Source organism: Haemaphysalis longicornis, unplaced genomic scaffold, assembly GCF_048455015.1.
Source record: "Haemaphysalis longicornis isolate Haplotype H1 unplaced genomic scaffold, Haemaphysalis longicornis Haplotype H1 scaffold_10, whole genome shotgun sequence".
Taxonomy (NCBI): Eukaryota; Metazoa; Arthropoda; class Arachnida; order Ixodida; family Ixodidae; genus Haemaphysalis; species Haemaphysalis longicornis.
In genome coordinates, this window is record NW_027526204.1 from 92,759,864 (window position 1) to 92,772,504 (window position 12,641).

Here is a 12,641-nt window from a genome sequence, read left to right on the forward strand (position 1 = left end):
GCAGATGCCTTGTTTAAGGTACCTTATATTCGGTATTCATGGGGTTTTACCGTATTTTGCATTTTTGTCATGTAGCAGGAGAGTTACCTCAAAACTGCTTCAAATGTCATGTCGCCAGGCACAAAAGCCTTAGTGAAACAACTTGCAACACTGCCCGACCTCATTCCCAGCAGGCACCAAGTATGCTCGCTGGTAGTTGTAAAATCTCCTCTCCATGATAATTTGCACGTTGAAGAACGCTGGCAAGCGGAGCACTGGGGCTGCAACAAGGCTGCCCGAGAAGAACACGACTGACGCCAGGAGGAGGTTTCCGGCGGGGTTGCCACCTACACTTCTCTAGCTCTCTACGGTTGTCGTGTGGGCCACAGCGCACTGCCTCATGGCCTCCAGCTGCGCGCCAGTGACGGTGAACTTTTGTGGTCGCTTCCGTTAGGACGACCAGTTTTGCATCAGGCTCGGCAGTGCACAAAAAGCTGCTGCAGACACCTTCCGAAAGTGAGAAATTTCTGTTCCGAGTGAACAGGAAGCTCCTGGAGCTGGTTTCTGCATGAAAATGCGTAGCGAGTTTAGTACTTTTGCTCTCAGACGTACTCCTCTCCGACTGTGAGTCAGCCCTTCGTAATTCCGCCAACCATAAGACCCACCCACACACCACTGACGTCGTCGCTCCGATACTTGCATAGAATCCTCGGCCACGCTTTCACTGGTCTGGGTTCCTGGCCACGCTGGCTTGTGTGGAAACGCCTCAGCAAACGCGCTCCCCAGAGTACCTTTCCCGGGTCCGCTCATGTCCTGGCCAACCTTGTACCACCCACCGACGGTTCGTACTCAAAACCGCGCTTCCCGCTCTTACGAATTACACACCCAATGCCTATCACGCACCCTGTACCCACCCTCAGTTCCCGTCTATCTCATGACGCTGCGTGCCTCATTTGGCAGGCTCAAACCTCTTCTGTCCCCACCCATCCCATTCTTCACTCCATCTACAGCGCCCTGGCCATCCTTCTTGTTCCACCTGTTCTTCCTACCGAGCCATCTCTCATTCTTCTTGGGATTGCACCCCGCCATCTCTTGCCCCATCCCTCGCCTCCATCACCTCCTGGGAGCTTTGGCTGTCTCCCCCGCCGACAGTAAACATCAAGGCTGCCCATGAAGCTCTCTATAAACACGTGCACCGGATCCGCACGGGCATTCTGGAGTACTCGGTTGATCCGATGAACTGAACTTTCAAATTAGGGCCTGCACTTAGGTCATGCAGAAAATAAAAGTTTGTTGTCTCTCTGTCTCTCATTTTTGCTACAAATGCTAAAATACACAAATAACCTAAAGTTTCTTCTCTCTCCCTCTTATTTTTGCTAGAAAATCTAAAATACGCAAAAATAGCTACTTCTCGGTTCCTCTGCATTGCGTTAGCTGTTATGGAACAACTGAAACTCGTATTGCCCAAGTAAAGTGTGCTAGAAGAGAAGAAACCTTCAGTTGTTTATTCAAGAGTGAAAGTGACATCAGAAGGGGTGTAACTTCCGGAACGTGGCATACCAGCAATTTCTGTGTCATGCGCATGTCGGCAAAAAGGCAATACACGTAAAAAAGCATGAATGCTTGAAGAACACACCTTTCAAATCAACACATTATCTTGCCTTCCAATGCCACCAAGATCTCTTTTAGTTACCAATGCAAGTACACGGGCACACACTGTATGTGAGCGCAGCTTTTGGAATAATGGCTAATGATCTATTCATGGAATAATATAATGATGATGGCAACACATGTATTTGTGTAGGTAGTAGGTCCATTCCATTGGGCGCGAAATGAGCAGAATATGACATTTTAAAAGCACTGTCTATCATTTACTTTAAAAACATGATGCAGAGTACTACCAGCCCCAATAATAATGCTAACTAAACGAGCCTCAGAAAAGACAACTGGGTGAGTTTGTATTGGTTCATAGATGAGGGTAGAAGAAACATCAGGACGAGCACTGACAAGCAAAAAAACTTCTTCAGGGCTACGTTGAATAGAACGATCTCTAACCCAAATCGACCTGCTACATGTGCAAGTGGCCATCACAAAAACCACTCTGGAGGGAGAAAACCTAGCTGTGGTCTCCTGTGTGCCTCGAATGTTGCAAGAACTAACGAATGTTGGGAAGAACTAGAGCATTCATGTGGTCTTGAAGTGCTCATTAAGCTGTCTGTTGGGCAGCATAAAATAAATAGGACTGCTGAAGGCAGGTGTCAGGGCTGGGAGGTAAGCAACAAAGTACGGTTTGTGCAGTGCAGAACAAGTGTGATTTACACTGCTCTATTTATATGCAGCGGTCAGTACGTAAGTCAGACGGGGTTTTGTTGGATTGCGTGCCTCATGTTGCACAGAAGTAGCCTAGGGAAAGGTACGCAGGAGCATTTTTCACTGCACTGTTAGAACTGTTGCCGAAATGCTAATCCCAATAAAACTTACCTGCTCTTTTCACCCAGAAACACGACAATGCATGAGGTGGTTCAGGCATTCCATATTAAGAAGTGGGAAACCAAATGCATAACCTGCCCATCCACTATTCTGAGCAAACAAGAAAGGGAAAAATTACATTAAACATAAGGCCCTGCTCCTGCTGGTTTGCAGTCGCCCCCTGCTACGTTTCAAAGATGCAAAATATCGTAAAACCCCATGCATTCTGAATATTAGTTTATTTAGGCATTCCAAAGTATAAAGCTGGAAACCACATGCATAATCTGCCCATCCACTATGCTGAGAAAACAAGAAACGGAAAAATTACATAAACCATAACACCTTGCTCCTGCTGGTTTGCAGTCCCCTGGTATGCACAGCTCATTATGTGTTCTTAAATCTGTTCTTCAATATGGTTAGTTGTGAGTCAGCACTTACCCTATTCCCTATTTCTTCGTTCATCATCTGTGTGCGTGGTTAGTAGCCATCAAAGCAGCATCTTTTATACCTGCTTAAGGAGGCATCCACGCCGACATCCAGTGGGTTGTACATTGGGTCATCTGTATGGCACATCTCATCGACTTTAGATGCCAACGTAGTGTCGCCCAACATGTCTCGTCCTCTGGTGCATTGCGTCGCCTTATCCACTGCTCGAGGTGACGAGTAATAGGCTGGCCTGAAGCTCGCCGGCAGAGGGGTGAAAGGCACTGCTGCAGCCAGTGGTGGAGTTCTGGCAGATTCAAAATAGGCCTCACACCTGCCTCAGTACCAGGGGCATCAGTCTGTGTCTTGGGCGACACGCGAAGCCGCAAGGTGGTGTTGGCCTGTTAGTCTGCAAAATGCCCCCTCGATATTCAATCTGCCATACAGTCGCCTCTCACCAGCACAACTTATACGATATATATGAAATTAACTTGGCGAAGTCTTATCAACGACTGTTTCATCCCCTTATTGTATTCAGCGCATAATGCGCTTGTTATCCAATATTACAGGGCACCTCTAGCGAGTTTGGCAGGACCAAAGTTACGGTACATACGGGGTTGTGCGCTATACATAAAACGTCCGCCGTCCATCCCACGCAAGGAGCGAGGCCCAAGTGAATATTGTTTGCATGTGAAGGCTGGATAGTACATAAGTGGTGTAACACCAGTTAATATATCTCCATTGTTCCTGTCAAACTAGCTGAGTGCGCGTTCCTCGTTCGGAGGCCAATGAGACAGACTTACATGTATTTTGGGAAGGAACAACGTCGGTCCGGTATTCTTCTTCAAAGGAAAATATTTTATGCCCAGTGCACTCCGGTGTACGAAATCCGGGTTGTAGATGTATGGTTCGGACGGGAAATTCCTGTCACAAACACGAGAACTTCTCAGCACCACCAACTTCGAGAGGCCGATGCGCTCCATCCAAACAGCTCGCAAGCGCGGACCTTTCGGCACTGAGTCCCTCATTTTGACACCACTTCGTTCGCTGGCTTTGCAGCCAACGACGTGGTTCGGATCACTCACGTTTACCAAGCGGACGTTGACCGCTCGCTTAGGAACCTCGCTGCAGAAATGTGGTACTCTACGCCTACTCTGGATCGGACAGGAACCCGGAAGAGCAACCGGCCGCCAATAGCAGTGACTTTGCCGGTGGCGCCTACGTCAACCGCAGTTTGCGAACGTGGGGGCGCCTCGCCGTTGCGTCATCGGCATTGGGGTCACTGTGGCATCGGGCTCATCGGCTGAGAAAGGCTGTCTTCAAACATTGTTTACAAAATATTCGTACAATGTATCGGGCTCACCTTCGGCTCACAAATCCCCTGTTCTGCGTTCGGCCATCTGAATGCACTTGAGGTTCCGCCGTTAAAAGCATTTCTGGGTCCTTTTAGAAAGGACAACAGGAGTTTTACATACAGGTTCCGCGAGATGCTGCAGTCTTTCAAGGCCGTTTCAAGTGTAGAAAGCCTGATTTGTATGTGTTATGGAGAAGCTGTACGAAGCGGAAATAGCTGGTTCTTCCCGAGACTCTTCGAAGCATTTTTGGACTAACGTGTGAGTGCCGATTTACCAGAAATCGTGTAACTTGGGCCCTCACTGTGACGTAAATATTTAAGCAAGCCAGAATTGAGGAGCAGCGAGAGGTACCCGAACGACGCTCGCAGCCGAAGCGCTTTCTTAGAAGCAAGTAATTCCTTCTTCCCACTAGACACTCTCCCGTGCACCAAAAGCCTAGCCAGCGAGTACCTATTTCTCAAAACAGCCTCAGTTTTGCCCTCACTGTGACGCAAATATTTCAGCAAGCCGGTATTTGAGGAGTAGCAGCAGATGATCATTACGACAGGCCGGCGCCTAAGCAACCTCTTAGAGGCATGGTACCTCCTCAAGTAACTCCTATCTCCTCCTTCTCCTTCAAGTAAGTCCTTTTCCTTCTAGAAAGCCCGAACGTGCCTTTTCTACTTATCTCAGCATGTTTAGATGCAGTTTCTTTTGTCTAACGGGTACGTTTTTGTTCCTAAACACGCACTCAAATAAATGTGTTGCTCTGTGCTTTGTAGCTGCCCAGGCTTTCTTGTGCCCGGTACAGAAATCGCAATATCGAAACATCGCAGTAGTGCTAGTAATGCGTGAATTTTTGTTTAAAAAGACCCATCATCTACACACACACTGCCATGGGACAGTGCCTGTTTGCACATGGGTAATTCGGTATGTGAAGTTTGTGCATGTACTGTATTACGCCAAACACCGCTCTCGTTGTGTATATTGGCGCACAATACATGGTTGGGAAAAATGCATGCCCCCAGACAACCCGTCGTTCAGAAGTGCAACTTGAAAAACCAGGTGTTCTCCAGACTAAAATATAAGCTCCCATTTCCATACGCACTCCAAAATTTTCATAGCGCTTTCAATGTTCTACCAATTGATATCTGCTTTTCGTATGTGACCATACCGCCTTTTCGAGGTCGCCACCTGCAAGCGTCCTCTAACATTGGCTTAATGGATATTTCTAACCTTCCTCTGCGTCCTATTGGCTGCAATTAACCGTCAGAAAATTTCGCATTTCAGACACCGAAATTGCGAGACGAAGATTCTAGTCATGGACGTATTTTTGCAGCATGAGCTACACTGGGCCGACTGGGCGAGGTTGAGCAGTTTCGCATGGCTCCTGGAGAACCGTGCTCTGCATGCGCGAGGCGCAGTTACGTCACATGGCGCGCAGAACGCTGCTCGCTGCCCGGCGTCTCTCACACACACCACGCGCCCAGCGTCATCGCCGACCTTCGTTCCGCACGTTTGGGCCCGGTCTACTTGATGATCATGATGGGGGTGGACGGGTTCGGAACCGATGCCTCGTGTGTCGCAAAAACACCGCCGTGCGCTTGTGGAACCAGCTTATCTCAAATGCAATTACTGACGCTCTGCTTAGCCGCTTGATAATTATACATGCGCCACATAATGCGTATAGCGTGTGTGTCATTGAAGCAGCAGTAAGCATGATAATCAAGATAATCCTGGGCAACCAGGAAAGCTAACAATAACCAGCCGAACCTTAGTTCACCCTAAGGATGTCCTTGCATAGCCGAATTAAGCCACTGCTATTTTCTTAATTGTTGTGCATGACGAGCTGATGCATAATTACGTCCTTACTCCTGATTCATGCACGTGCGCTGATATGAATGCATGCATGGAGAAATCAGAGGACACCCACAGCAGCCATTTAAGTTCAGTGTGCGAATTGATTTCTTCAGCTGTTAAGATGCTCCAAGAATACACCCGCATGACGACTTCCTTTTTTGCTTTCACCTCACTACCGCTTAATGGCTCTGACTCCTATTTGCGATTTCCGTAACCAATTCCTGATCCCAGGGTGCTCAATGAGATTTATATCAAACGATTTTGGAATATTGCGGTGAGTCGCGGGCGGTGCATTACACCGTAATGTATAAAAATAACAAAATGATCAGAAGAAAGTTTGAAAACGGTAGCGATTTTTGATAAGTATTGACAAACTTTCCCTTTGTATTTACGTACGATCATATATTTAACACCTTCAATATTATATTCAAATGCGCTGTGACACTTAGGCGTCACTTTAATACTGCCAGTTGGGTCTTCTCTGTCAGTTTTTGCCTTTGGTGGGTGCTTCTCTGCACACTGGTTAACCTACGCTTGCAATGTATGGCCGTGTCCTTGATATTTTCATGCGAGAACATTTCTGTAGGTTCAAAATATGACAATAACTCCACTCAAATTACGACCAACTAATGCTACAAAAATAATCACAGTGTGGAAAACCACTCAAAGGCTCGGGGTTGCCTAACACTTGAAGAGACCACAGCGGGACGTTTTTCGCATGCCTTTTCTGTTCTGGGTACGGAATGCCTTTGGAGCTCTCCCCTGATGCATGCACTTGGGCAGAGCATCCGTGCGCGAGCCTGCTATGCACACTAAGAGACTTTCAACCGCCTGGGCATAGCTGCTGTATTTAGAGTACAGGCTGTCGCCTTCTACATAACGCAGCATTACACTATATGTGGCACTGGCGATAACGACAAACAAATGTTTGTCCTGGAAAGTGAGGGACCTGACTCTCTTGCAAAAAAGCAACCGCTTAAACCTTTCAAATTATGCCACAAAGAACTACCATGCATAGCATACAACCCCACCCAGACAAGGCCCTACTTTCTTATAGTACTGTGTGGACTTCGCAATGGAGCACTGATATTTTTGCAATGACCACACGTTAAGTAGTGGTCAGTTGTCCGAGAAATTCTTTGGCCTTGCTAGATCAAGCTGTGTCAGCCGGTTCTAGACGAACCCTGAGTGGAGTAATGGAGTACTTTTGCTCCTGTGTGTGCTTGTGGGAAATTCTTAAACTTTTTCTAGAGGTTCAGATACTACTCCCTCAAAATTTTGTACATACTGTCAGAAACCCTGCTTCCTTATTTTTTGGTGTAACATCGCGCGACAGCTCTCTTTTCGGAAATGTCTTGGCGGCATTCCATGATCTGGTGTCAGGAGTACTGACACAACCATTGCTCAGCCCAATATTCGGACATTCTCATTTTCGGAGCTAAGGGTAAAGAGAGGAACGACAAATATGATGATCGTGTCCTGTCGACGCACTGGAATTAAAATTATTTGCCCCCGCGAATTCTATACGAAAAAAGGAGCAACGTCGAAAGGCTTGCACGCACCAAATACTGCCCAGCCATAAAAAAAATCCGTCTCCTCGTGTTCCAAAATATTCGTTTGCACTGGCCTCAGTAAAACTTAGCATACCACCATTGATGCGTTTATTTTGTATACAATACCAAAACTGATGACTTGCCAGACGCTGTTTTAAATGCGAATGCATTTATTAGCCGGGGGTTGTCTTGCTCCGTTGGCCCGCGTGCGCCTGCGTTCCTCAAGCGCGAGCGCACGTGAGCGCGCGCCTCGTAGTTCTGCCTTCGTCGTCGTCGTTGTCGTAAATGCGAATGCATTTCTTAGTCGGGGGTTCACACAATGCAACGTGAGCATTACGCCTCTCCCTGGCGGTGACGTCACTGCAGTTGCTTCCACGTCATCATCATCGGTTGGAGAAGAAGAAGACAAGTCTGCGAAGCGAAGAGCACGTAATGCCGAACGCGTTACGCGCTCCGGAACATCAAGAAGGAGCTAGTCGTTTGAACGCACTTCGGGTTATTTGGAACGAGTTTGGAAGAGGAGTTGATGAGAACGGTGACGCCATCATCGCGGTCTGTGACGACAACCCTCGTCTGGCGCCGTTCAGGTCGTACCTGGTGTGTGCCTCGTGCAGCGAGTCTCTGGTCAACGGGCGCGTTCCTTCGATGAGCGTGAGTTTCGGGTACCGGTACGCTCCTCGTCCGGCGCACCTTCCCATTACTGCTTGCCGACTGGTGCCTTGATAGCGATAGAAGTCGGTGAAGTCGAATCCCTCCCAGCAACGATACCACCAGAAAGAAGTGCAACACAATGCAACGCGAGCATTACGCCTCTCCCTGGCGGTGTACAAGGACTTGCACACCCTTGCCTAAACCGGAGACGGAGTCTTTGTGGTGACCGTGTACCTCGCGCCCAACCTCGCTCGAGACGCCGTTGCCGCGCAGCTGGACGCGGCTATGGAAAGTGTGCGCGTGCGCTCCAAACCCTCTGACCCCATAGTCTTGGTTGGCGACTTCAACGTTGACGTGCGCAAGAAGAGTGGCGAGTGGCTGGTCGAGTACATGCAGACCAGGCACTCTATGCATTGTCTCTCTGCCGGCTTCGACACGTGCCCCACTACCATTCACTGGAGTTGCATTGATCTGGTCTTTACGCGAAACTGTGACGCGCGTACGCTTCTCAATGACCCTTTGACCGTGCACATTAGCGATCACAAGGCAGTGATTGTGGCCGTCAGGTACAACGATAACACAAACAGGTGCTGATGAATAAATGATTACGTTCACACTCTCGTCATTAATTACTCCATTACTCGCAACACACTCATCGGTGCACCCAATGCATTCGCATTTCTGCACGATTGCCTTCGGGGAGGTGCGGGGGAATTTTTTTTGGTAGACTTACTGGTGTCTTTCCCAGCAGAGCTATTTATACTGACACGAATCGGTCCGTCGAACCACAAAACCTCGAAGACCCAAGAAAAAGTGCGCTTAGGGACGTCCCGGCTATCGAACCTGGTACCCCTGCTCCATTAAACCAGCGACCTAACCACTACGCCACCTCATAGCCCAGGGAAGCACGGGGTTCGCAGAGGCGAGGAACAAAAATGGGCTACCAAATAAAAAAAAAGACGCTTTCTCTGGTAGGATTCAAACCTAGGTTATTCATGACATGAAACCAGCGTCTATTCGATTTAGCTATCCCATCATTCCGGAAGCAGAGCTTTTCGTTTGGTTTCATAGCGCTCGTTGGCTTTTGGCTTCGCCGCGAGTTCCAGCACGTTATAACGCGGTCCACCTTGGGATGAGACAAGAAAACCTGCAGGCCAAACGATCAGAGCCTCCCAGTCACAGAAAACTTTTAGAGATTCATCTGGAAGAAAATTCAAGGTGATGATGCATGGAACGGCAACGTGGTGCCTCACTATGCGACTTGAAAGCAGCCTTATGTCGGCTCAACGAGCAATGGAGCGAATAATCATCGGAATAACGCTTAGACACAGCCAAGAGCTCCCTGAATCAGAGAAAAAACAAAAGTAGAAATGATAATTTAAATAAAGACAAAGAAATAAATTTGGACTGGCCACGTAATTGTAGAAAATGACAATCGGCGGACTAAGAGGGTGAGGCAATGGACACCGAGGGGTGGGCATGCAAAAACAGGAAGGCCAATCACTCCATTGAGGGACGGAATCAGGAAATTCGGAGGGAAATGCACCAAGTAGCGCAGGGCAGGAGCGGTTAGAGGTCGATGGGGATGCATTCCTCCAACAGTGAACCAAGTGGGATGATTATTATGGTCATGATGATGATGATAATGCAACAGCCCTGTCTCCGACAAAGGGAGACGGGCTGCCAGCTCTGCTTTATTGCAAGCCATGCACCCCCACTGCAAGCTGTGCCATACTTTCTTTAATTTTGAAGAGGCAAATACACCAACCAAGGGCGTTTATTCAAAGCGGTCCCAACGTTTCTGAGCCAACTCGGCTCCTTCATCAAGGGTGACTGTGTACGACAAGAAGCAGCGGGTATATAGGTGTCTTGTTATTTTTCTTTTTTATTACTGGAATCTTGCCCTTGCGCGTCGGAGGCCGTGGGCGTAGACGGTGGGAAGGGCTCTGAGTGATCTATTCAGGCCTTGCCGGTTCCCTTGTATGTGCCAGGACTCAATGAGTAATCTTTGTGAGTAATGGGTTTCGGTGCCAATCACCTGCGCACCGTCAAAGTTAATCCTGTGGTCAGCTTTTTCGCAGTGCTCGGCCAATGCACTGCGCTGAGTGTCGGACTTGTGAGCGTCGTTTTGTGTTGGCGGAGGCGTTCCGGAAAGTTCATGGTCTCCCCAACGTAACTAGCGGGGCATTCTGCGCAAGCAATTTTCTAGATGACCCCTTGGGCTTTTTCTTTTGACGACCACTCTTTATGTCGAGGTATGAGCCGTCCAAGAGGTGACGCTGCTTGTGGGAGATGACAATGCCTTCCTTGCGAAGAATGCGGGTTAATGTTTCACTCGTCCCCTGCTGACAAAGGGAATTGTACCGTTGTGCTTGACCGCCAAGCCTACGAAAGCAAAGTTCAAGACCTCTTCGATTGCTCAACGTACGAAAAACTGAAAAAGGACCCAACCCCACAAGTTCAAAGAAAGCTGAACAAACTCCTGGCCAACATTTTGAAATAGCACCCCGATTTCCGAAGCCTGTATCTGCGACTAATCTGCCGGAATGGCTCAGTGCCTGGGTTTTATGGGCTACCCAAAATTCATAAACCAGATGTGCCGCTCCGGCCTATTGTGGACTTCAGAACTTCACCACTTCGATCCCTGTCCAACTTCCTTCATCCTTCATCAGGTTCTCTCCCCTCTCGTCGGCAAAACATCCACCCACGTCAAGGACGCCGGCCACTTCGTCGAAATTGTCTCCGAAGTACCGATCGACCGTGGGGACAGACTCGTCTCTTTTGACGTCGTGTCGCTTATCACCAGCGTCCCTGTTTCCCTGGCCGTCGCAACCATCACAAGTTCCCTCGAGGACGACGACAGCCTGAGCTCCAGGACCTGCCGCAGCGTCGGTGAGATAACGCAACTTCTGCAGTTGTGCCTGCAAAGCACATATTTCTGCTACAAGCAGGAATATTTCAGGCAAGTAAGTGGAACTGCGATTCCCACTCTATATTATGCACCCCTCACGTATGCCGAAGCCATAGGGAGACCGGTACAGCCAGCTGGGACGTCTTTTCTGGCCATTCCGCCAACCCCGCCACGCTCTGCGGTACACAGGAATCCGCCACCGGGGAATCCGTGGCGCACGGCTGATAATAGCCCCATCTGTTTCGCCTGCCGACTTCAAGGCCATGTGGCCCGTTACTGCCTCCGCCGCGTGTCCGCCATGTATGAGGACATTGGAAGCCACACTTTTGGCTCTCCACACGAATATTCGCTGCTAATGACCGACGTGCCACCCAGGTCACCTTTATCTGCCACCTGTTACAAGGATTTCAGCCGACGTGACACCGATAGCCGCCGTTCAAGCTCCCTACGTTGCTGCTCCCTATCGCCTATGCGACGTCGTTCAAGCCAAACTGAACAGGAAAACTAGCCACCGCAGTTCCGGAGGCAAGAGCTGCGCGACTTTCGAACTGTAAAAGGCCTACAAATGTAATCGACGTATCTGTTGAGGGTGTATGTACAGTCGCACTAGACGACACAAGCGCAGCGGTCTCCGTCATTACCGCCGATATTTGCCCCTCGCTTAGGAAAGTTACGACGCCGCTGCCGCAATTTTCGTTATGTACCAAAACTGCGCATCGTATAAAACCTTTGGTTGCCTGCACGGCTCCTGTCACAATCCAGGACGTCGTGTACCCCGTCGAGTTCCTCGTGCTGCCATCCTGCTCCCTAGACGTCATTTTACGCAGAGACTTTATCTCGCCATCGCACAATAATCGACTGCGCCATTGCACAAATAGAATTTGATTCTCCCTTGAACGCGCCTTATGACGACATTCAGTCCGCTGCCCAAGCAAAGCTCACCGCGGATCCCGATACTCACATTCCTCCCCGCTCTGCTGCTCTCGTACCCCTCTGCTGTTCTTCCATTCCCGACGCACGTGTTCTTTTTAGGCCGTCGCCCTTATTTCTCCACCGAAAATTGCTGGCCCTGCCATTGGCCCTACTGACAGTTCATGCTGGCACGAGCGCCATAGTAGTCAACAAGTCCTTGGAGCCCCTTCGTTTCCTGCACGGTTGCGTCGAAGCTGTTGGGAAACAGCTTGTCACCGCCGTACCAGACGACTTTCCGTCTTGGGTTCCAGTGGCTGGACCGAGTCCTGACCCGTCGGCACCAGCCCTGTCGCCTCCAGACATTGGCGCTTCAATCGATCCTGCCCTCAGATAAGACCAACGTGTGAGGCTGCTCGCTCTACTGTATCGGTTCCGCTCTTCTTTTGGCGGCGCAAAGGCACCGCTGGGAAGAGCATCTGCAGTTGCTCACTTCATTGACACCGACTCGCATGCACCACTGCGCCAACGACCGTACCGTGTGTCGCCGAA

The 12,641-nt window shown here is 49.3% G+C and overlaps 1 protein-coding gene across 1 annotated transcript in view; it reads left to right on the forward strand.

Annotated features, from left to right (window-relative positions):
- Window positions 1-12,641, forward strand: part of LOC144159939 (uncharacterized) — an 84,747-nt gene that overhangs the window by 33,558 nt on the left and 38,548 nt on the right. Inside the window, exon 3 of the mRNA XM_077691586.1 lies at window positions 10,942-11,161. Within this exon, the coding sequence (XP_077547712.1) occupies window positions 10,942-11,161 (220 nt within the window). The remainder of the gene's footprint in view (window positions 1-10,941; window positions 11,162-12,641) is intronic.